This window comes from Patella vulgata, chromosome 6 (assembly GCF_932274485.2).
Source record: "Patella vulgata chromosome 6, xgPatVulg1.2, whole genome shotgun sequence".
In the NCBI taxonomy this organism is placed as follows: domain Eukaryota; kingdom Metazoa; phylum Mollusca; class Gastropoda; family Patellidae; genus Patella; species Patella vulgata.
In genome coordinates, this window is record NC_065884.2 from 17,153,343 (window position 1) to 17,180,029 (window position 26,687).

A 26,687-nucleotide genomic window follows, 5' to 3' on the forward strand; every position below is an offset into this window, starting at 1 on the left:
GGTCATAATCCAGTAAGTTACACTCCGATATTCGCAAATATCGACAGGAATCGAGATTTTTGGGATATAAACCTATATTTCAAGTTTCGTCAAAAGCGGATAAAAATTGTGACCTGTAGAATGTCCACAAACAAAATGTGAACGAACACATAGACACACGGACACATGGACGGAAGGGAGGAAAGGGGCGATGACAATATACGCCCACATGAAAATATGGGCGTATAAAAATGGATAACATTAAACCAACCAATGATCAGATTATACAGCAATGTTTTCTAAAACGTGAAAATATGCACTGCTATATTTTTCACATTAAAACTTTTTCAGTGTACACGTTCAACTTGACACAACACTAAAGTTGGTAAATTAAAATGTTTTAGATTAAATATTTTATTGAATTCAACGTAGCGTGTATATCAACATCTAATAAATTATAGACGCACGCAATTATCAATAACGTAAAAGGAAATCTACACTTTAGTCACCAAACTTAAGGTTTCCGCTTATTTCTAAATCATTGATAATACGGTTAGAATTTGAACTGTGAAGTGCCCATCTTCTTATAAACATCAAAACTAGACCAAGCCTTCAAACAATTAATTCATGACTTATGATAACGCATTGACAGCTAAGAGAAAGATTTATAAATATTTTTATTTGAAATCGACATGACATATGAAATGAAATGGGGTTTAACATCCTACTGGTCTGCTCCGACTGACATGACATATGAATATTTTATAAGAATATCTATGTAAATATGAAGAACCGTGTTATATGCACTGTACTAAATTTGAACTGAAATTTGAACTGACTAATGATAAGACTATTATGTCCGAACTACCAGGAAGAACGTGTGAGTAATGTTTAGGCTGTGGTTTTAGAGAAATTAAATTAAATGGAGTATAACTTCGTCCTACAGTGTGCTATGGGGGAAATTTTGCCCAGACTGTGGCACTATGTCCCACGCTTTATTCCAATTGTCAAGGGTTCTTTTACGTACACGCCAGTGTGTACATAGAAGCTCAGGTGTCGGTCCTGCACCACTGACAATGGGAACCCAAGCCCTTCTGGTTAGCCAGCCCGTATCTTACTCACGGAGCCGCCACGGCTCCTTCTAAGATAACAACCACAAACTCAATGGTTGACGCTTTGTAACTGATTTGTTTAATTGCGATGGCTGGCTGAAATGTTCTCAGTCTGAAAAGGATAGATCAATTGAGTTGAAACAAACTTTCGCAATCTACAATCATTGAATGCATCATAGACATAAGAACTGCAACTGTAGTGTTGGTGTTTTCTTCGTACCAGACCACCTTGTGTACCTACCTATTGAAATCCCTGAAATGGATAAAACTGCCTACATTCAAGAAAACATTACCCGGTTGCATGACATGGTGATGGCTGATCGACGATTGACCGCTCGACATATTGCCAGAGTTGTAGGCATCTCTCATGAGAGGCTTGGGCACATTATCGCAAACGAGTTAGGAACGACAAAAGTTTCTGCTAGGTAGGTGCCAAAACGCTTGACTGCGGATCAGAAACGTGTCAGATTCCTGACATCCCATGACAATCTGCGCCGTTTTGAAGCAGATCCTGATTATTTTTTGGCCAGATTTGTAACCATGGATGAGACTCGTTTCAAAAATGAAAAAGAAACTAGTCGGTCTTCATTTTATTAGTAATGACGACGTCATGTCAGATGTGAACGACTTTTTTTAAGATGGCTGAAGACAATTCCTTCCTGACCGGCATCCGGACCTTGCAACATCGTTGGCAAAAGTGTGTGCACCTCGAAGGGGACTATGTAGAAAAATAAATATAAACCATCGACTTTGGACAGGTCTTTCATTAAGAGGCTTAAAACTTTTCAGCCAGCCCTCGTATTTGATAATTTGATTCTATAATTTGAGTGGCAATTACATTACATCATAGTTTTTGTATCACCTGTTAAAAATATTATTCTAACTAATCCATCGATGCAGAAAGGTAAGACGTAAATATTCTAAATAAGCTGTAAATCTGTATTAAATACGACTGCATTTAAAGATAGTGAGCGGGTAAGGTTCCAGGAATTTTTGACGAATGGGGGTTTGCCAGGTTTCTATTCAGGAAATGTGACAGTTGACAATGCATGATGCCACCATCGTCTCAAAATTACGTAGGCATACATACACACTGAGCTTTTTAAAGAGAGAAATTTTGATAATTACAATATCGGAGCAATTAAAACCCGCTTATAAAATTCTAAAAAAAAAATCGACCCTTTGCGCTAGGTTTAATTAAGACATCTTGTATACCTAGTAAGCTTAACAGAGAGGTTAACCTAAATAGGAAAATTATAATTTTCATCACACGGTATTTCTGATATTGTTATTTTTATATGAAGATTTGTTATTAAGAAACATGCTGAACTGTCACTGGTCGGTATTTTCTATTTGAACCGTTATACTCACCAGAAAATATTAGATTTAATCACGGAATCCAGTACAGCTGTAAGAACAGGTACCATTTTGAAAAGTAATCATGTTCAAAACTAACATATATATTTCATAACGAAACTTGATTAATTTACATGGTCATTGGTTTAAAGAAAAGTTTGAATATATTCAACCGAGATTTTAGCGATTGAATTTTTGGCCCAGACTCGATCATCCCTACTAAAGTCGTACGATAAAAGAGATAGTCTCGATTATCCCTTCAGTATTAAATTATGAATGGAAGTCGAACAGCAAATCGGAACCTAATCCAATAAACATCGCAGGCTAACGATGACATCGAGAGTTAATTATGGTCTAGATAAGTTAATTAATGTCTAATTAATAGTTTAGGTAACATTTCAAGCCTAAAGGCAGATTTAGCTCTTGCATAATGCATGTTTAACGAAATGAGATCGAAATGAAGTGTCATGTCCTCCTTTTATGCACCAACAAGGCACCACTCAGCTTGCTATGTGGGAGACTTTCAAGGGTTATTTCACTATTATACGGGTGGACTTCTGTTTTTCGTCCGTGTACCCATTGGTGTGCACGTAAAAGAATCCTGGATATTTTGAATTCGTAATAAGAGTATGTCTTAGCGGCGCTGTCCGGACTAAATTTCCCTCATAGTACACTATATGGCGTATGATCGTCTTGTTTAACTCAGTCGGTGCAGGAAAGTAGGACACAGTATACCCAATTTCATTTAATTTCTGTTAATATCATTTCAATAATCGGTATACCAGTATTAATATACCAATTTCATTTAATTTCTGTTAATATCATTTCAATAAACGGTATACCAGTATAAATAACTTCAGTTAATTATATTGATTCTCCTATCGAACTAGTCTTAAATTTACACACGCAACAAAATGCCAGATAGACCCAAAGTAAAACAAATCGCACATGCTTTGATCACCATTGTAATGTTTCGATAAGACATTTCAATAAGTTATAAAAGTTTCAACAAGCATTGATTTGGGTTTGTATTGCAATAAGTTAATCATTTATAAAAGTTTTAACAAACAATGATTCAGGATGGTATCAGATTCTGCTGAATTTTAAAACACAGACTATATAAAATCAGCCACGGACCGCCCCTTGACAAGCGGACATCCGGGGTGTTATTTTCGAGTCTAGTTTTCGCCAAACCTTCTAGGATAATACTCGCCTAATGTGAGTATAGACGGAGTCCATCGGTGGTGCGGATGAGACAAAAAGAGATTTTATGTGCAGGATAGTAAATTTCTAAAGGATTATATACATTTCAAGATTAGGGGATAATCCTTCAATATGAGATTAAATGGATATAGTGCAGTACTGAATGTATTGCTCTTTTTCTTATTTCAACAAGCGGTTGGTGCCAAAAGTAAGTATAAAACCCTTTTCTGTTTTCTAGTTAGTTTTATGTGCAGTCTTTACTGCCGAGCGAAGCGATCGCCCACGGTTTAAAGTCAATAATTTGCCTTATTACATTTACACTTCGCGTCTTCTTTGAATTCCCTTTCCCACGGGTTTTGTTAACGTGCACGCCAATGTATAGGCTTTACATGTGATCTCGGGTTTTCGTTCCTTTTGAACCATTGGACGCTTTATCCACACTGTTCTCTCATGTCAGTGTTCATTAGCAGGTCGGGTGCAGAAAAGTAGGACGTTATACCCCATTTCATTAAATTTCAACAAGATCTGATGATAAATGAAGTAGTAGAGTGTTCACAAGATTTGGACGTATAAAAGAAAACCAGGTACACCCTTATTATTTCTGAATCATTGGTCAGTCATGAAAATGGTTGGTTCAGAATTGAATATAAGATGTTTAGTCATTCGGATGGGACAAAAAGAACGGGGTTCCGTTTTAGCGCCGCTGTCCGGGCAAAATTGCCTTCATAGCATACTGTATGGTGTATTCCCGCCTTCGTAGAACATAGTCGGTGCTAAAAAAAAGGGGGGGGGGGCGTTAAACCCCATTTCATTGAATAGAAGATATACATGTACGTCCCATATTGACGTCGAGTGTTCGATCCCTGCATTGGCCGAGAAAGTTCATCCCGATTTTCCGGCGTGGTTTCCCCTTGTCAGTGATGCAGGACGGAGGGCCTGACAATGACAGCTGTCTAGTCGTTCGGATGGGACGAAAAACCGAGGTCCCGTGTACACATTGGCGTGCACGTAAAAGATCCCTTGGCAGTTGGAATTCGATATAAGAGTAGGCCGTAGCGCCGCTGCCCGGGCAAAATTTCCCTCATAGCACACTGTATGGCGTATGCCCGTCTTCATTAGCCCAGGTTAGGAGCAGAACAGTAGGACGTTAAACCCCAATTCATTTCATTTCACGTCCCATATTGAGATAAGATTTCACCCCTCTGGTTACATAGAGAGAGACAGAGAGACACAGAGAGAGAGAGAGAGAGAGAGAGGGGGGGGGTGTAACGTCCACTCGATACAAACTAGGTCATTTCGGGATTAACATATGGTTCAATTTTATTTCAACCAATCACTTGCACTCCTTGTCACGTACACGCGGGGAAACAAATCCGCGACACCTTTCCTGGTTACACCAATAATGAACTCTCTTAACCAGGACTTTTAAGTTAAATCTATGTCATTGCTCGGCCTATAATTGTCTTCCTTTTATCGTTTTGAACAGTCCGATGCTCGCAATGTATACGTCACCCAGTGGCGGCGCCAGGGGGGGGGGGGAGGGCAAGGGGGGGGGGGCATGTTGTAGAGCATTTCCGACAGTCTATTTTTCAAAATTTTCTTGTCGAGGTCCCCAATGGACTCGCTACTTTGGCGCTCACAAGGGGAATTCGTTGAGGTTCGCAAGTCCGTTCGTTTGACATTTTGTTCTCTAGTCGGATAAACTAGTGATCAGGCGACGGACGGTATCTGTTCAGATCTATTTATCTCGACGATCGGTGCCTGGGAATACTGAAAGACAGCATTTCCGGCAGTCTATTTTTCAAAATTTTCTGTGGGAAGACCCCCTACTTTGACGCTCGTGAGTGGTCTTCGTCTGATTCGCAAGTCCGTTCGTTTGACACTTTACCTCATCGATCAGTGCCTGAAATACTGCCAGGCTGCATTTCCAGCAACCTGTTTTTCAAAATTTTCTGGGGGAGGCCCCCTACCCCTGGTTGAAGCTCGTGCCTTTGCCCCCTTAACCTTGGACTTTGCCCCAGCTTTACCCATCCAATCACCGACGGCTGGCGCCGCCACTGACGTCACCCCTTCACACCTGAAGATAAAATTGGTTAAGCGATCATTAAATGGGAGATAACTCATCCCTATGGTAACATCAATATTAGACTACCTCAACAGACTATAAAATTAAATCCATGCAATTTCTCGTCCTATAAAATTTTCTTCCATTTTCACACGAACAGTATGACATAGTCACCACGCTTACCAAACAGATTTACTTCCCTTTATCGTATTACATCACGGGAAACTCGAGACGGGGCGTGACAAAGGCCCGGTGTCGTTGCACTACCATTTCTGGTTTCGTATATTTTGCACACTGAAAACTATCTACTTTGAGAATAAATCTCTGCCCTGAATGATCGCCATAAACAAAACTCAAGTTGGGTCGGTTCTGTTTAATTACTCCTAACAGTATAAAATGGTCTTATTTTTAAGATGTTACATGCGTTAATAAAGCACTCGTATATAAAAACAAACACATTAGTTTAAAAATTCTACAAATCCGGAAATCATTAAGAATAATATTAATACCATATGCCGCGATGGTATAGCTCACTGACATGATAGGATTTTGATGTTTTCTTAATGGTCCATGGCGTGGACGTCAGATTTTCAACTGAATATTCCAAAATGATAATTCGTCCGATTCAATCTAAAGAAAGGGATTTTTTTCATTAGTAGTGGCTTGTAATTAGCAATTAAATTTGGGTTTCTTTTACTCATACAAAACCAGACAATCGCATAATTGTGCGCAAGGGGTAATATGAATCGCAATCAAATGAAATGGGGTTTAACGTCCTATGTTTCTACACCGACTGGACTAATGAAAACCGGCATAAGCCATACAATGTACTATGAGGAAAATTTTGCCCATTCTCCCTGATACCATCCTCGGTTCCCCAGTGGTTTCATTCCGTTCTACTCCACTAACCCCTGGGTTAATCTATGGGGGAAACACGTTTTCAAGTTATCCGCCCTTTTTGGTTTTGCTATTTTTATCGACCAATCTCATAAATCATTAATTGAAAAGGAAGTTGACAAAGGGAAGTAACTCTCAACGGACAAGGATAGGAGTCCAAATTATTTACAAATTATATACTGAGCGCCATGGAAAACGCATCACTTAGTTTTTCGTATAACAAAATGATCCTGTAAACATATCTTATTTATTTTGCTTCTTATTGTGAACAATATTCAAATGGGAACACATGAATAACAACACATTTGTACACTTATGGATGTTTAATCTGTAATCAAGGGTAAAAAGACAGAGGGGTCAAAACCAAAAGTACGACACAGATGTCAGTAGCGCGTGTGGCCTCCACGGGCTCTTACGCACGCTGTGTAGCGACGTCGCATGGAATTTAATTTGAAAGAAGGCCTGGGGCAAATTGTTCCATTCTTGGACAAGAGCAGCTTCTAAAGCAGCAATGGTGTGCATCTGTGGTCTCCGATACAGACTGCGTCCAATCTCATCCCGGACATTTTCTATCGGTGCCATGTCCGGAGACATTGATGTTGTTAGCAGCCAGGTAGTCCATACTAAAACGGACGGATAGCTCCAACATAAGGTCGTCGTGCACGGAGTCCTACTTCTCTTAGACGACGTCTTACAGTGTTGGCACTTACTGGTCCTTGTCTTCAAACGACTGCTGCACCTGTTCGATTCGCTGGGCGGAATCTGTCACGCAGATGAGTGACCCGGATGTAGCGGTCTTGAGCCTGTGTTGCAACGCGTTGTGGACCAGAACGTTGACGGTCACTTGTTGATCCAGTAACTCGAACACGTTCCACCAACTTTACAATAGTGGACTGATGACAATTGAAGTGTCTGGCAATAGCACGTGTAGACATGCCAGCCCTGGACATTCCCATGGCTTCATTACGTTGATTTTCAGTAAGTCTCGGCATCTCGAGCTCGATTCCTTCACACGTCCAACAACAAATTAAGACAGATTGGCGTTTCACAGTTCATGTACTGCACATTAAGTTGAAAACATGCTTTTAAGGGGCTCACACACAATGCTGCACGTGAATATTGGATTTTTCATGCGCATCTCGTGCATTTTGTTTTTGCACACGGGCCGATATTTTTTGCGTTTGGGAGCATTGTGTGAAACAATAGTTCATAGTATTGCATAATATTATACATACAAAACCACCTAGTAATAAAATATTTGGGAAAAAAAAGTGATGCGTTTTCCATGGCGCTCAGTATGAAGATCTTGCGTTTATGTAGGTTCAAGAATTTTATTGAGAATCCTGATATCGTTGACAAGATATTGTGAATCAAATTGCCAAGTATAAGTTCAATAATAATATACATAACAGAATGAAATATTTCAGACAAAGAACGAATAGTAATAATAATAAGAAAAGTCAAACAGATGTTATACATATTTGAAATCAGCGAAACATACTACAGATTTTGATAATACAATTTAATATAAATGAATTAGAAATATATACATAACTTACATAAATCATTCAGTATCTGGACATGAATATGGTTATCTACCCTTATAAAACCGAAGGCGAAACGACAGGTTTGTAAACTGTTTTTTTGATTGGTTCGTAGACTACAGCTACAATCAAGGCCAGGGCAGATAATTTGAAATCGTGGAAACCCTATGGATTAACCCAGGGTATAGTTGAGTAGAACGGAATGTGTACACTGGGGATACCGAGGATGCCCTGATACGTACAAGTTGGTAATTGAAACCTCGCCGCTTGACTCAATGACAGATCTTATGATCTTACTTGCACACGCGTTAGACCATTCACCCCCCCCCCACTCACACACCCACACACACACGCCCACGCACACACACACACACACACCCATACCCATATACCAACCAAAAAAAAAAAAAACTTATTTGGAGAGGATTCTTAATTAGAAACGTGTTAATAGACATTTGTTGGCAAACTATGTATAACTATACATAATTTTATGGACCGCTTTCCGTGTATGCGTTTGCGCAAACAAAAAAGTAGGTATAATGCAAATGTAATGGGCCCGTATTTGCTGAGGTTTTTTTTCCCGCGTGAAGTATGCGCATGAGGTTATTTACGTTTCGGCGTATAAACATTGGTTAATCAACTGCTCTTGTCCTCACTTAGGACGTCATTTTCATGGGATTCCCTAAAATTTTCAGTGATTTTTCTGTTCACATAGATATAAAATCGCGCGCGAAAACGCAGCTATTTTTCCGCTGGTGGAAACGCGTACATGCAAATCGAGACTAAAGATCATTGTTTATTTTTAGATTGTGTTCAACATAGTATAGCAAATGGTCAATCTAAACTACGGCGTGGAGGCAAGATAGTGTATTACACATGTAAAACAAAGTTTACAAGAATTGGTAAGAAGTTTGCAGTTTGTTTGTCTCAAGGAGATTGGAGTCAACCACCACCCATATGTATAGGTAAGATACTCGAGTGAGAGAGAGAGAGGGGGGGCAGCGACCCTACTCTTTGTCACGTACAAGCAGATTATCGAAACCACATCACTTGACTCGATGGTGGGCTTTATAATCTATAAATCCGAGAAAACATGCATTTTGGGAAGATATGATTTTAGAATTGTTAATATTCTTTTTTAATTGTATCAACTCTTTCTTTGTCTTTTCCACAGCTAAAGGTTGTCCTAATGTAACGCCTACCAATGGTCTTCAGATAACAGGTGAACACAACGGCGCCATGTTAAAATTTACCTGTCTACCGGGAATGAAACGTAAAGGACCAGAATCAATTTATTGTAATGGACAAACGTGGAATGTAGAACCACCCACTTGTGTCGGTAAATACAACTTTAGCATTTTTACTATTCTCACCCTGAATGACAGTAGGATTAAGCAATAGTGTTACGGCTAAAGGGCTCTCGTCAACTTGTAGGGGTTGTACATGTTACATTTACCAAAAGAAATACGATGTACAACACGAAAAGGTTCATGTCCATCTTTATTCGATGGCTACAACCGCGTGCAACAAAACAAGAGACTTGACAATCTTGACTAACATTCTTACTGTACTCACCCCAAATGGAATTATAGGATCAAACAATAGTAAGTTGCGGGACCAAGCTGAGGGGTACCGACGTATTAGCTTCAGTAGCTAGACATGGTAAAACCAACTTCGGTGTGACGGTTCGTGTCGGTGCCGATTTCCCTTCATACATTTGTACTCCTAGCCAAGGACCCCCCCCCCCCACACACACACACACACACACCCCACCTCCCCCACTATCTAAATAAATAAAGTCTCTGTGCCGATTTCCCTTAATACCGTATTGTTGTCTGTACTCCTAGCCAAGGGAAAAACCCACAATCTTAATCAATAAAAAAAACACAAGTGTTGGTGTAAAATGTCATTTATACAAAATGACGATATGAAAACATAAGAATGTAAAACATATCCAAATTTTAATTACAATTTCCCCAACTATTTCCAGGATCTCTAGTTTTTTGAATGAGTTATTTATTTTAGTTAGAGCAAACGACCATAGCCATTGTCATGACAATTTTGCAAATATAGTGTCAAGCCTACATAAAATATAAAACACTTTAGTGGACACATTAATAACAAGTTAGATTCCGTCTGGAAGAACACCGTGGTTTCTGGCAAGCTCCGTCAAGTTGCGGTCATGAACGATTGATTCTGATCACGAACGGTTGATTCCAGAGACGAAACAACAAGATAAATCAGCTCTTTTAAAATTAGATCTATATGAAACCAGGGTCCCTTACAGAAACGTAATACCGGGTTAACTCTACTACGGTTTCAACTTCATCCATTTATTGATATACATATATATATATATGCTTTAGTTTCAGTGGGTATAAGACTAGAATGTGATTTTGAAGATGAAGAGTTATGCGGATGGGGTCAATCGGACGATGATCATTTTGAATGGACCTGGCTTTCAGGTGCTACATCAACTGAGAATACTGGACCTTTACATGATCATACCTTTGGAAACAATTCAACAGGTAAGTCATTTGATGTTACCTTGAACTACACGGTATATATGATATTGGGATATGGTATAATGCCCTGTTTTCAATTATCTATATTCATATCCAGGGTTGCGCATTGTAGTGAATTATCGGAAAGTAAATGTGGGAATGCTTTTATAGTCATAACTAAGCGGAATGAGCGGAATTGTTCCATACAGAACTGACTGGGTTAATGGATACGTGCAACCGCCATACAATGTGCTATGAGAGAATGTTCTGCCGGGAGTGCGGCGCTACGACTTACTTATATTTCAAATTCCAACTGCCAAGGGTTCTTTTACGTGCACGCAAATTTGTACACGGAACCTCATCCCATCTATTAATAGGTTAAGAATTAAATGGGCGACACGTGAAGATACATTTATAAAAATCTGAACAAAAGAAAGTACAGATTTGATCACGGTGTTGACCAAGAAAGTTCCCCGGGATTTTTCGGCCTAGTTTACCCTTGTTAGTAGTGAAGGCCTGACAAAGACCATCGGAATTAAAACCTGTTGGCGTACTTTGTCAGCTGGAATATTCGAATAGGTAAGTCTTCACTATACCAGTTGGTGCAGAAAGTAAGACGTTATACCCCATTTTATTTCTTAATAGTAAAAACACCAGTGGATGTTCCGTCTACTTTGATTAGCCGGAAACCGAACTAAATAATCCAAAAACTAATAATTTTCATGACACACGACATAGCAGTACTCCGTCCCGTCGTCACAATCCCGGTTTGTACACAAAAGTAGGACGTTAAACCTTGAACCATTTCATTTAATCAGGTTGGTATCTCTCGATTGTATTCCAGGTCATTATCTGTTTATTGAGTCATCAGCACCAAGAAAACCTTTGGATAAAGCTATACTAAATTCACCTCTCTATCAGGCACAATACAGCAATAGCTGCTTTGAATTTTGGTATCATATGCACGGCCCAGATGATGAAAATGGTAGGTCGTCAATTATATTTTACTTAAACAGGCAAACAATATTAAACAGATCAGAGCATTATTTTTCACTATGTGCAATTCTTTGGGAGATTTTTTTGGAGAAAAATTGATCCCCAGCTGTTGCTCACCTCGTTGTCCATACTATTCTACTTGGCAACGACGCCCTTTGAAAAAAACAACTTAGGGCTCAACCAATTCTAGTATGATCCGCATGCTCTTTTCTTGGTCAATTGCGCTTCGATTGACGGATTTCGAATTCCAAGATGTTGGCATACTCAATTCCTGGTCAATAGTTTTAATGGTATCCGATCGCTGCCAGGGAAGGTATTTTCATTAATGTCATTGTACCCTTTCCTTTTTACAAAATACTTTATGATTATTTTAGCTGTTGGAAGTTTGGAAGTTTTTGTTAAACCAGAAAGTAGATTACTAGACGATATAGATCCGGAATTTTATATGGCTGGTAATCAAGGTCCGGAATGGAAGCGAGGTTCAATAACAATAGAGCAACAAACAGAAGTATTCCAGGTATGAAGAGCGCATGAGGCAGGAGTTGTAGGCCCAGCATGTTAAAGGATAGCTTTACCTTCTGAAGGGCAGTGATTGGTTCTTTTTGTTAATAATCAATAAATCTCATTGGCCAGGGGTGGCGACACCCTACTGCTTAGGGGGTGTATCTTTGATTTCTTGATTAGTAGCTTCTGTGTACGCTTCAGTTGCATGGTCGACGGAAGCAAATCTTGATTGTGAGCTGGGGGAGGGAGGGGGCTACCATCTTAGGTCTTTAGGCGAGGGCGAGGGCGGCCTAGGTCCTGGAAGCTCTCGAGGTCTCGATCGTCGGAGACGCTTTCTGGGAGATTTCTGGCCAATAAAATTGCTCAGTAATGAAATCAAATTTTATTTCTTTTGTTTACTTACCATGAAAACACAATCGATGTTGATCTAATCCTGTGATGTTCAACTTGACAAATATATGCATAATAATACCAAGGTTGCGGTCACCCTAGAGGTTACAATTTTTATCCGATTTTGATGAAACTTACAATGTATGTTTATAACCGAAAGATCGTTTCTTGGATTATTGCCCCTGATTGTGCGAACAATCATATTTTAGCTTGTGGACCCTGTAGAAGTAACAGCTTTTATCTGATTGTAAAAACCGTTCAAAGTTACACCATAATTACGTTTGAGTTCAAATTTCGTGACAATCGGACCGAAATTGGCGGCTCCCCTTTAAAGCATTAATACACAGGTTAGACCTATATATTAAGGCCACCTGCAGATCTCGTTATGGTCACGAGATGTAAACAAGGCTAGCATCGACCGAAACCCAATCACGTGCCCTAACCCTGTTTATATCTCGTGACCTTGACAAAATCTGCCGATGGCCTTAATATTTAAATCTAACCGTAATACCCAGGTTGTGGACCATCCAGAGGTTCGAATTTTTTTTATCCAATTTTGATCAAACCAAAGATCTGGTTTCCTTTTGATATTGGCGCGTATTGGACCGTGCCTTTCTTGATTTATATGACCCCCTGATTGTACGAAATATCACGTTTTAAGCTTATGGGCCCTCTAGGGGTCACAATTTTTATCTTATTTTCAAAACTATTCAAATATATCACCGTTACACCATAATTTTCTGAGATCCGGACCGAGACTTCCCGTCAAATAGCCGCTCCCCTTTACGCAAATAGTATAATAAAATCATGTAATGCCCAGGTTGTGAACCATCTAGAGACCACAATTTTATCCGATTTAGATGAAACTTAAAACGAGTATCAATAGTTCTTGGATAAGTTCAATTTCCGTGCGCACAGGCCCCTGTCTATACACAAACTGTGAAATATGAATGATGTTTGTGGACATTTCACGATGAAACTTAAACTATGTGTTAAAGATCAAAGGTACTTGAATGTTTTGATTTTACCTCTTCCCCATCCATATCTTGCAGAATGTGGACGTATCTTGCCTGGCAACCGCTTCTTTTAACTGGTCATAACTGATCGATAGCAGTGAGTTATTTATTGGATAAGGGACACAAGGAAATAGTATAATTAAAACTTTATCTCATCGTTTTTCTAATTACCTAATCCGTCATAGATACAACGGACGAGAGATGGACTTGAAAGAAAGATCAACTGTTTACTTATCTAATCGTGCCCTGGCAACCGTGAGTCTCTTAACCCAGAGATCAGTATAGAGCATAGCGGTGTTTTCTGCTTCTGAAACTCTACGCGTCCTAAAAGTTTCACTTCTATGTTAAAATCGGGCCTCTTTGTTTTTAATCGAATGGATAGTTACTTGCGTGCATTAACCTGGAAAAAAAGCGTAATTTCGGCCACGTTATTAATGCATTGGGGACTGGCTTCCCCCCACCACTCCACCGGGCCTGAGTTGAACTGATAACACTTTATATTTGATCACGTAGTTTTACAGTTACTTCCATGTTCTATGTTTTTTGCATTCACATGCCTTCCGCTATGTTTATTAATGCTTTGATTAACTGGTGATAATTTGTTATTCCAGATCATTATAATCGCAACCCGTAAAGAAGCGTTTGTCAGTGATATCGGCCTTGATGATGTCAGAATGTACAACTGCTCAGAAGGTAGATTACTTTATTAAATTAATTAGAGCTGTCCCCATGATCATCATCATCTCGCAACGAATAACAAAATCAATCATTTACATTAGTAAAAAGTAATTTCAGTAACAAAGGTGATTTCAAAATATATGTTTGAATGTATAATCATTCATTTACGTTGTTACTATAATTAACAGTAAAAGATAATATCAGTTGATCTCAAATTACGTTACATACCACTATTCTGTTGTGATTGGTTGTGACTTGCATTGTTTTAACAGCTAAATCCACAACTAAGAATCATTGCAATCCTTTATAATGTAGATAATCAATGGAATATGTTACCAGTTCTGTACATATTATTACGTTTATTGCTATAGTATTAATATCTTCCTTCAATATTATTGTCCGGTATAACTCAAAACATGTCGATATAAAGGGAAGTTACTCTTGATAGTGATATCGTCACATGGCAAGACATTATTCTACCGGATGGTGACTTATATTGGGACTAATTACGAAGAATTGCGGTGATTCTTGGCGATATCATCACACGGCAAGTCGGTGTTCCTATGAATGGTGAGTGGTAGTGGGAGCGCTTTTAGAAAAATTGTGATGCTTCTTAGCGATAACCGCCACACGGTATGTCGGTGTTCTAATGCAGGGGGAGCGCTATTAGGATTGTGATGCTTCTCAGTTGTTTATACTTTGAACGATTAGAAATCTAACAATTGACACTAATCTGATACAAAATATTTGTGTCACCACAGACGGAACTTGTAACATTTTTAAAAATCGTGTATATATATTTTACAGACGACAATGCATTAATTTCAGAAGCAGTACCAACAACGTCAAAAATAATCACACCACAAAAAACAAGCATTCTGACGTCAACTATTAAGCAATCTACTACAACGACTGAAGTAACAAAATCATCAACAACGACACCAAAGACAAAACGAACTACAACATTACCCACAACAACTACTGCATTACCCACAACTACTGCATTACCCACAACAACTACTGCATTACTCACAACAACTACTGCATTATCCACAACTACTGCATTACTCACAACAACTACTGCATTGCCAACAACAACTACTGGATTACCCACAACAACTACCACTTTGCCTACGATGACTACTACAATGCCTACTGCAACTACTACTATAACACCGAAACAGAAAACTAGAAAGCGAACTACCACTGCAAAAACTTCAACAAAGCAACCAGAAACACCAATGACGCCCGACAGTCAAACAACAGTACCATCGACACCTTCCACTAACAACATTTCCAAATCAACTTTAGTGTCAGATGGCCTTTCAAATTCACCCACAACATTAAAACCAGCAAAAGAAAAATCGACATTTACAAACAATTCGTTCACAGGAAATTCACAAACAGGTGGTGAAAATAACATTTCATCAACAAGTAATAGGTCGTTTAACATTCCACGTGGGTCTCCTATAAAAGAGAAAACTAAAGATAGTTTGATGCCTTTTATAATAGGAATATCATGTGGTGTAGTTTTAGGACTGGTAGTTATTGGTGTAGCAATCTATTTATGGGCAAAACGACAGCAAAATAAAACAAATAAAACAACAGTGGAATAGGAGGAAGAAATGGCACCATGCAATGACCCGTGTTGAAGAGGGATATTACAATCCTAGCTAAAATGTGATAAGCATCTTCACGTTTCGAGTTGCTTTAGAATCAAGGTGCAAGTACAAAATCTAAAGGCTGAAAGTAAAGCTTTCCGGTGGAAAGTATTAATACATCCGTTCAGCTTTTAAATTGTATTAAAAAAAACTACCCATGCGTATATTTCACAACGTAGACTTTTGTCTTCTGTAAAAAGATTAACATCGAAATGGTGGGAATACAAACAATCGGTGCTTATATTCCATATTGAAATTAGCCTTATAATGCAAAGATATCTAGTTTACTTGTTGATTTCAAATAGGGGGCTTGTGATATTTTGCTTCATAGGTGTGTTGTTGAAGATCGCTTTATCTAGTCGGAAATAATGTGTTCATTCCTACCAAAGGAAGGCCCCTGTAAAACTGGTCGGAAATCGTAACCTTGCACGTTCATCCCTGTTGATTTAGAAACTTGTTTAGTCAATGAAACGCTTGACGATTTAGTGATATTGTCCTCTGAAAATTTGGGAACATGATACAGGACAAGTGGATTGATCATTACCTCTTGATATTTAAAATCGTCCCAACTCGGTGGTAATGGAAGTCGGCTTGCAAATTCCAAGAACATTTCAATAGTAAACGTTTTTGTACAGTTTATTAGACCATGGATTGATATTGTGACGAAATTATCGTTGTTAAGTTCAAGCTTTCCAGGGGTCATATGAATTCATAGAAGATTTATTCTTTAAATGGCATTTAGTAATTGGAACAACACACTATTTATGGATAACAATTACTATGGTTTATTTCACTGCGACGTTTCAACAACACATTTCTTATTTTATGTAATTATCACATATTATTTATCAGTATAATGTAATGAGACAGATTTATTTATACAAATACTTTTGTACATAACAAGTAATTGATTAAATGTTTATGTATATTTCATTAAAACTGAAACGTTTAAACCTGTCTGTTGTATGTTTGGTTAGGGCCCACGAAAGGCAGGATACCATGTAGGGTATTTTACTCAACTTTTCTACGGGTTCGTAGATTTTCCCGCTGTAATTAATAGATTACAATTTCGTTTCGTTCATTTTCTGCGATTTTTACATGACGCTGTAATCTAACATAATATGATCACCACGATGGGGGTCGACAGTATCTAAGTGGGTTAGACGCTGGTTCGCTAGCCTGGAGTTCGGGTGTTCATTCCCGGCATCGGGGCAACAGAAAACCTCAAAGCACACTGTATGGCGTATGCCTGTTTTCATGAGCTAAATGTGCAGTTATTTCCCTTTATATATCAAGCCTTCGAGCTGTTTGATTGATAGTTCAGTTCAATATATTAATACTCTTCTGTTTTAATCTTTGGATTAGCAGGACGTGTCCACGTTTGCCCATACGAGGTGCCACTGCCACACCCCAATGGATGCAAGCTACTGTAGAATTGAAGAAATGTATCCCTTTATGATTCAACCGCCATGTCCCAATAGAGCTGGAGCAACCTTATTGGAACACATTTAAACAAGCACCACCCATGCAATACACCTACCGCGGCAGCCTAAGGCCCTGTGATCTATATAAACTATCATTTCGGGTCTAACACATGGTTCAATTTGATTTCAAAAATTCGCTTGCGCGTTGGGGTATTTAGCAGTGGGAGGACCCGGAGAAAAACCACGATGTTGGACAGGCGACCCTACCCCTTGTCACGTACAAACGGGGAATCGAAACCACGCTAGCTGACCCAATGACAGACCTTATGATACAGCGCACACACACTAACCATTCGGTCATCCACCCCCCTCCCTAATATACTAGCAACTGCGTAATATATCGCTTATGGGAAACACGGTGTTTCGGTGAATATGATCCTCTTTTCAGCGGTGCAAGGTGTGGGCTCAAGTCGTTCGGATGGGACAAATAACGAGTTCTGTGTACACCAGGCGTAAGCGTATGTCCGTATGGATTAGCCTGGTTCTGGAGAGAGAGAGAGAGAGAGAGAGATATGGGGTATAACGTCCACTCGACGCAAACTAGGTCATTTCGGGACTAACATATGGTTTAATTTTATTTCAATAATTCGCTTGCGCGTAGGGGTCTTTAGCAGTGGGGGGAAACCGGAGGACCCGGGGACAACCCACGAGGTTGGACAGGCGACCCTACTCCTTGTCACGTTGAACCGGGGATTCGAAACCACGCCAGTTGACTCAATGACAGGTCTTATGATACAGCACGCACGTGCTAACTAATCGGCCATCCACCCCCACCCCCCTGGTTCTGGAGGGTTCTAGAAAAAGCTGGAAGGTTTTGGAAGGTTGTGAAAAATTTTAGCATGTTCCAGAAAGTTCTAAAATTTCCTAAAACTGTATAAGGCAGATCAGACCAGTCAGAAGGCAGAACTTTCTTATCTCTTCGTACAGAAGTAAACGTTCGCGGTAAGTTTCTTATTGACTCCCGCATTGTCTCTATCGTCATTTTGGCGTATATGAAATGAAATGAAATGAAATGGAGTTTAACGTCCTACTGTTCTGCTCCTAACCTGGGCTAATGAAGACGGGCATACGCCATACAGTGTGCTATGAGGGAAATTTTGCCCGGACAGCGGCACTACGGCCTACTCTTATATCGAATTCCAACTGTCAAGGGATCTTTTACGTGCACGCCAATGTGTACACGGGACCTCGGTTTTTCGTCCCATCCGAACGACTAGACAGCTTTCCTTGTCAGCCCCTCCGTCCTGCATCACTGACAAGGGAGAACCACGCCGGAAAATCTGGATGAACTTTCTCGGCCAATGCAGGGATCGAACATTTTGGCGTATATACATACAAATTGAGCTTTATAAACAGAGAAATTCAACACCTCGTTTGACGTCAATTTTTATTAAGAATTAATACAATGACATTGTGATTCAATTTCATTACATGGATGCAAAGCATTAATTGTGATATCACATACAGTGCCGGATTAACCTTGTGGGGGGCCTGGGACATACCAACTGTGCGGGGGCCTAGGGTGTTTTCCTCCAGGAATTTTTTTTTTAAATTAGGATTAATTTCAGTGCATCTGAGACCAATTTTTTAACTGAGCATAGGTCAAATCAAGACATAAAATCCCAAACAAAAGATAAGGAGAAAAAAGACGTAAAATTTAGGCAGGAAACATGTTCAGATTATACATTTGTCTGAACTACGTACTATACTATGATTACGTTAATTTCCCGGGACTGGTTGGGCCCCAGCAATCACATCGCGGGATGGGGTCCCCGGAACTGATTAGGACCTATTGATTGGTAGAACCTCAAAGTTATGTTATTTAGTTCATTTTAGGGCCTAACCGATCTCTGGGCCCCCGAAAATCTGTTGGTACCTACCAGTCCCGGGGCCCCCAATATCCCTTACTGCCCAGGGCCCCAATCCTCGCACCCTAAGCCAAGGTACTGGTTGGCTCCGTCCGGGATAAAATATAAGTATGACCCAGAATTGGGAGGGGGGCCTAAATGTGGGGGGCCCGGGACATTTGTCCCACTTTGCCACCCCCACCCCCCACCCCCTAGATCCGGTACTGATCACATAATGTTTATATCATTATCTCGTGCTTTGAGTGCCCATCCTGTCCCACATCTGACGATAAAGGATAAAGCACACGGCCGAGAAACCTTTCTCATAAAAAGTGTTGATTTACACAAAAAAATATGTAGCTGAGCTACATGTAATTGACCTCCCACCCCACCCCACCCCCTCTGGATCCACCCGTTCCACGTGGTCTGTGTTCTCCATTTATTGCCACTTCGTGGTGTTGCACTAATGTACTGTTTTGAGAGAAATTATCTGCCTGTATTACACCGTGTTGTTTTGAGAGAAACTATATCTCTGTTGTAATCCAAGTTTAGGATTATTGTTGTGGATTATTTCTACGTCGGATTATACCGATTGAAGGATTGTTCATCCTCTTAGATTTCGATCATCAAGATGTTGTGTAATTCTGTCAACTTTGGAATTAGTACGGCAACACTGAGAAGAAAGTATTATCAATATATATTGTCATTTGGAAGAATGATATGTAATTTTTATTTGAACAAAATGTTTTCCCCTCGCTCTGACTTGCTAGTTATTATTAATTACATATAAAGATTACATGCATTAGATGTTTGTCTTCTTTTATTATACTGGCTGTACTCAACCTGTTATGTTACAAGAAATATGCAATGATTTTACTATCGAGTTTCCAGTATATTGCATAAAATCTCATTAACCGTCAGCATATCCTTCGGGGATCTTCATAAATTAGTGATTCTCAACCGGTGTTTCGCGGCACACCCGCGAGATCTTTCTAAGCGTGCCGCGAAATTTTGAACGGCACACTAAAAAATGTAAAAAAAAACGTGATGTCAATTTAATATTCACTGGTGTTTACTGATAAGTTCATAGCTGTGATTTTCTTCATTAAGTTTAAGTCATTCTATGTGTCTATGACTAGTTTCTGCCTACGGTTGTATTCCGTCTGACTTACCATGTTTTTATTTTGCAAAATTAAAATATTTTCATATATATTTAGCCAGGTGTGCCGCTATTTTTGCATGTGTACATGTGTTACTGTTCATAAATAAAAAGCCAATCGCGTCTCATGACAATGGTTTTAATTTGAATATCAAAACTTGAGATTTTGAGAACTGCAACCAAGTAGTTGTTCTTTTTTATATTTCTTTTCCCGAAGGAATAGGCCACGCAATTGTCATTTTCGTCCCCGAAGATGAAAAGTTAAAGTTCGTGTGACCTTTATATATATAAATTTAGAGGTATTTATCAAGTTTCAAAACTAAAATACAATTTTAATATTCCTTCCCGAAGAACAAAAGTTCGTGTGACCTTTTGATATAAAACGTTAGGAGAATTTATCAAATTTTATATAGTGTCTATCTGTTCTTAAAGCGAGAATTTCATATTTTCTAAGAAAGTCAAAACATAATTATTTCTATGTCTTTTGTTCAATAGGTTGTCAACTCACTATTATACGATCACAGGTATCATTATCACAATTCTAAAATCATTCACACCGGAAATAATAACACAATTACCTCCTTTGTTTTTCTATTGCCCCCATGGAATAGCTATCTTCAAACGTTTGAATTTGAAATTGAAAATGATATTATTTTTGACAATTTCTCAACTAGCAATCGGGAATTATAGGATTAATAGGATTATTCTTTAACACGGTAGGACTGTTTATAGATACCATCTATTTTAAGGCTTTATTTAAATACATTTTAAAAATATAACTTAAAAATATGAAATTCTCGCTTTAATCTCTTTGTTAGAAATATAAGGCGTTCCACCCATTGGTGGGAAATATTGCTACGTCAATGACACCAATCCGACTATATAGCACAAACATATTATATGGTGGTGATAACTTGGTGGGAGTGGACGTTAAACTCCAGGAACGAACGAACGTAATTTGAAAAGAATGTGGGGAGGGGGCTGAGGTTCATCTTCTCAGCCACTGGAAGTACATAATAGCCTATATGTGTAGGATAAAGCACGATACTGAGGTTATGCTGGGGAAAGAAAGACTGAAGAAAATAACCCGAGGGTTTTTTTCTGAAGTCTTTCTTCCCCAGCACAACCGAAGTGGAGAACTTTATCTTGCTAAACCGTCTATGTTTACATATACGCAAAATGAGAATATCCCAGAATTCCAATAAGAAAAACCTTAGGTCATCTTTTCTTATGGAAAAAAAAACTTACCCTGGAAGAATTACCTGTTACAGGTTTAAAGAAAAACTTTCAGAAGAATAACCCTAAATTCCCCTGTATATATCCAAAGCCGCCTCCGACTTTCAGACCTCAAGTTATTCCAGGCATAGAATATCCCAAAGATCAAAGAGATTTGCCGTTACAGGTTTATAACCAAGGAGAATGAAATGATCTATGAGTGGGGTGCGGGAAAGATGATTCAATCTACTTTCGTTTTCTCATAATGGCAAGTATTTTTTGACTGCGTTGTAAGATACTCAGTCCGTCATGTCACTAGAAAGGTCCATACAATGTTTTACCTCCTTACGATCGTGTTATTGTTTCTTTCGTTCATCACTTAAACTCTTTATTCCTTTTAAATACCGTTAGACCAGTTACTATAATAATGTCCGATCGAAGAAGATGTATGTTCTTGATGACATCCTTAATATTATTCTATCTCAGTATAAAATCGAAAAACTTAGGCAGCGCAATCCTCTTAATATAGATATTTAATTAATATTAAGCCTTACGTTAGTCATTTGGTTATATATTGTGTTTCTTGAAAGTATGTTCATGTAACTTCCGGTGGGCATGTTGAGGAATTAAATCTGTTGGAATGCAGATATGTCTTAAATTCTTCATATTATAATTTCGAACCGTTTACTTTTTCCTATGTTTATGCTACACAGTAATCTAACCAGCTTTACATCATTACGATGGTTTTGCCTGTATACTGTAACTGCTTTGGGTCTGATTTCAAAAGATTACTTAAATATTGATATAATAATATTAAATTTAAGAGCTCATTTTCATTCGAAGAGAAATAATTTCGATAATTATCAAAATTGGCAAAATTCACCAGGTCGAAAATAATTTAAGTGAAAACACAAAAAGTAATTATTTGTGAATAGAGAATAGGCGGGGCGGAGCATTTTACCAGACTAACATGTATTGCGGTGTTCCGCCTACTTCTCTTCCAATATCAATTGTCAGTGATCCATTTGTATTTTTGTCTGCGATATCACCTCGGTGGAAGCGGACGTAAAATACAACTTACTAACAACAACATTTGTATTTTTACAATTCAACCAACTTTATTCAGTTCGTTTGTCAATTGGTCGATTCATAAAAATAAAGGGCACATCCACAGATGTTTTTACTTCACACTTCTATCACTAAAATGGACAAGCCCGACAGCTCGTGCGTCTTTAATTAGATCAATGCGCTGTCACGTCCACATTATTTTGTACAAGGGGTATGGTCAGGCGATACGTTTCAAGTCAGTAGCTTGAAGCGTATATATGGTATTAGTGTCAGTGGCCTGTGGCACGAAGTAACAGTATATTGTCGCATACATAATATATTATGTCAACGCTTGGGCGATATAATATATTATGTCAACGCTTGGAACTAGGATGGAGGTGACTAGGCATGAACTTGCAACGATAGATTTAATTGGCGCTTTGATAATCAATGAATGCTTGTTTTTTTCTTTTCTGTTTTTTCTCTCTTTTCTGTGTCCTAACCCTAACCCTAACCCTAATCCGAAAGAAAAGTGCCCTTTTTTGAAATTCTGACATCACAGGTGCCCTTTTTCTGATAAGGATGCCCTCTTTTATTTACAGGGACACTTTCTATGGCTCTGATGACGCGTACATTCCACTGAGTCTACAGGTCTAATATGCTAACACGCTTGGAGCGTCAACACAATATATTATGTCGCCCAAGCGTTGACATAATATATTATGTATGCGACAATATACTGTTACTTCGTGCCACAAGCCACTGACACTAATACCATATATACGCTTCAAGCTACTGACTTGAAACGTGCAGGGTGGTATGGTTGCCTGTCTGACCTCTTGGGTATTCCCGGGTCCTCCGGTTCTTCTCCCACTGTTAAAGATATCAGCGTGCAAGCGAATTCTTGAAATACAGTTGCACGTTGTTAGCCCTAAATAACCTAGAGCATGGTTGTGAAAGACATTTTCTGGCGGTGACTTATTTTTTTTTTAAATCCATGTACGGTAACAAAATAGTTTGAAAATGGATACTACAATACGCCAATTAAATACATTTTGTTGTCCAATACGTTACAAAAAATGGATAATATTAAGCCAACCAATGTTCAGATTATACAGCAATGTTTTCTAAAACGTGAAAACATGTACTGCTATTTTTTCACATTAAAACTTTTTCAGTGTACACGTTCAACTTGACACAACACTAAAGTTGGTAAATTAAAATGTTTTAGATTAAATGTTTTATTGAATTCAACGTAGCGTGTATATCAACATCTAATATATTATAGACCCACGCAATTATCAATAAAAGTGAAAGGAAATCTACACTTTAGTCACCAATCTTAAGGTTTCCGCTTATTTCTAAATCATTGATAATACGGTCAGAATTTGAACTTTGAAGGGCCTATCTTCCTAAAAACTTCAAAAATAGACCAAGCTTTCAATCTTAGATCACAATTAATTCATGATAACGCATAGACAGTTTGGGGAAAAATATATAAACATTAGAATACATTTTTATTCGAAATCGACATGGCATATGAAATGAAATGAAGTGTGTTTTATCGTCCTACTATTCTGTTCTGACTGACATGGCATATGAATATTTTATAAGAATATTTATGTAAATGTGAAAAAGTGTGTTGTATGCAGAGAAATGTAATGAAACGGGGTTTAACGTCCTACTGTTCTGCTTCGACTGGGCTAATGAAGACGGTCAATACGGCATGCAGTGTGCTATGGGGATATTTTACGTGCACGCCAGTGTATACATGGAACCTTGATTTTTCATCCCATTCGAACGACTAACAGCTGTCTTTGCCAGGCCCTCCGTCATGCAACACTGACATGGGGAAACCACGTCGGAAATAGCCGAAGTCGAAATTTTATTCCCAGCGTGCACGTAGCAAAAAGAAGTAGGCTCTCCTGTCCAGCTTCGTGGAATTTCTCCTGGTCCCCTGGGTTCCCCCATTAACCCAAGACGCCTATATTATATATTAGTCCCGAAATGACCTAGTTTATGTCGAGTAGAAGTTAATTATTTAATTTGGCTTCTCGGACGTGTTTTTGTCGGTAAAGGAAATAAAAATTTACAAGTGTATGTCTACTTATATTTGATAAGATCGTGTAATTGTTCTTTACCTTTACCCCTTTCTAGGAATGATAGCATTATAAACAATACCACACGCTTTAGATCATAAGGCCCACCATTGAGTCGAGCGGCGTGGTTTCGATTCCCTGCGACAAAGAGTAGGGTTGTCTGTCCACGCGAATTCTTGAAATAAAATTGCTCTCTCGCGTCAGACCACAACAGCCCCAATTTTCTGTAGGAACCGGGCCAATATCTCCGTCGTGTAATCATAGATTATTTGAAATGAACATGACTTAAACTATCTTGTGATTTTATATTACTTTAAGCAAAAATATATTGTCTCCAATCTGTTTAAAACTGATCCTGTTTCGGTTCGTTTTTTCATAGTTCAAAATTTCGTATAAAACAAACGAAACGAAATATAGATGTGCATTTTAATCAGATTCCATCTTCTCGCTATAGTTTGAATATATTTATTTTAGTTTTATTATCAAGGGCTATGTATGTAGGATCTCGGTTGTAGAGGAAGTATATATTTGAAAACCTTTTGCCAAGACGGAATTTCTTGTTTGTCAAGTATTTTTCAAAATTTTGAAATAACTCAAGTGTTTGTAGACTTTTTCCGTTTTATAATAATGATGGTATTTGTGGTATTTATGGAATGAAGATGTTTACTACTACTAAATAATTTCTTCTATTTAATTTCTACTTAACCACTTAAATATAAACAATATTTCCCCCGTTACAGTTTTAACTGTACATCAATAAATATGTATTAATATCTATGACTATGCTTCTCAAATATGTTTGCATATTGTAAGAACACTACGACTTTCGAGGGTAAATCATCGATTTTATGGAAATCTGTAACAGAAATTAAAAAGAGAGAGAGAGAGAGATTATATTTCCATAATTCGGTTGTGTCCAAGGATCTTTAGCATTGGGAGGAAACCCATGAGTTTAAACATGCCACTTGCCTCGATGACAGACCTTCTGATCTAAAGCACATGTGTTAAACCAGTCGGTAGCCCCCCCCCCCCCCGGGATTTGAACTAAGAATATTTTACAAGCGTATTATACGCAGAGAAAACTACAGTTAACCTGTTTTTAAACTGACATTGTTCAGGAAGGTCGTGTGAGTCAGAAAGGAATTTGAAATTTGGTTGATATTTGGTAACTCTTTGCTGATGTACAAAGTCGACATACGATGCTGTCGCACATGCGCACAGATTAACTTCCGAGGCGACAAGTCGCCGCACGACAAGTCGAAATAATTGTATTTCGTCGACTTGTCGACTTGTCGCCTTGTCGGGTTGTGAATAAGTCGAAGGCGACAAGTCGACAAGTCGACAAAATCAACCCGCCGACACGACAAAATAACCCGACGATCGTCGCCTTCATTTTGTCGTGTCGGCGGGTTGAATTCGTCGAATTGGGTGCCCCCCCCCCCCCAACACCCCCTCCCCCAATGGGAGGGTGACCCTCCCACACTCTCCCTATATAATTTCATTTGCGGAATCCCCCCCCCCCCCAATATATATTTCACGGCTATGACTCCGCCAGGAAAGATTAAATATAATCACGGAACCCAGTTTGAATAACCACATTTATACAATACTAACATATTCAATAACCACATTTATACAATACTAACATATTCAATAACCACATATTTTATACAATACTAACATATTCAATATAAACATTTATACAATCCTGACATATTCAATATAAACATTTATACATAACTAATATAATATTTAATAACCACATGCATACAAAACTAACATATTCAATATAAACATTTATACATAACTAATATAATATTTAATAACCATATGCATACAAATCTAACATATTTAATAACCACATGCATACAAAACAAACATATTCAATAACCACATGCATACAAAATTAAGATTTTCAATAATGAAATGAA

The 26,687-nt window shown here is 38.5% G+C and overlaps 1 protein-coding gene across 2 annotated transcripts; it reads left to right on the forward strand.

Moving 5' to 3' along the window:
• The first annotated feature begins 3,642 nt into the window (after positions 1 to 3,642).
• Positions 3,643 to 16,858, forward strand: LOC130010290 (zonadhesin-like). Of its 2 annotated transcripts, none has more exons than XM_050551970.2 (8): positions 3,643 to 3,858; positions 8,963 to 9,121; positions 9,331 to 9,495; positions 10,523 to 10,684; positions 11,505 to 11,645; positions 12,031 to 12,173; positions 14,178 to 14,259; positions 15,052 to 16,858. In XM_050551970.2, the coding sequence occupies exons 1-8, from the start codon at positions 3,783 to 3,785 to the stop codon at positions 15,858 to 15,860; spliced, it is 1,737 nt and encodes a 578-aa protein (XP_050407927.1). In that variant the 5' UTR covers positions 3,643 to 3,782; the 3' UTR covers positions 15,861 to 16,858. The 2 variants fall into 2 exon arrangements, with proteins under 2 accessions (XP_050407927.1, XP_050407928.1); XM_050551971.2 differs by having other exon boundaries at positions 3,644 to 3,858; positions 15,073 to 16,858.
• The last annotated feature ends 9,829 nt before the right edge of the window (positions 16,859 to 26,687 follow it).

Bases quoted from the DNA above. Each gene is read 5' to 3' on its own strand.
- LOC130010290 (XM_050551970.2), top strand. From the start codon at position 3,783: ATGAGATTAAATGGATATAGTGCAGTACTGAATGTATTGCTCTTTTTC. The intron at 9,122-9,330 runs GTAAGATACTCG...TCTTTTCCACAG, and splicing joins ACCACCACCCATATGTATAG to CTAAAGGTTGTCCTAATGTA. The intron at 10,685-11,504 runs GTAAGTCATTTG...ATTGTATTCCAG, and splicing joins CTTTGGAAACAATTCAACAG to GTCATTATCTGTTTATTGAG.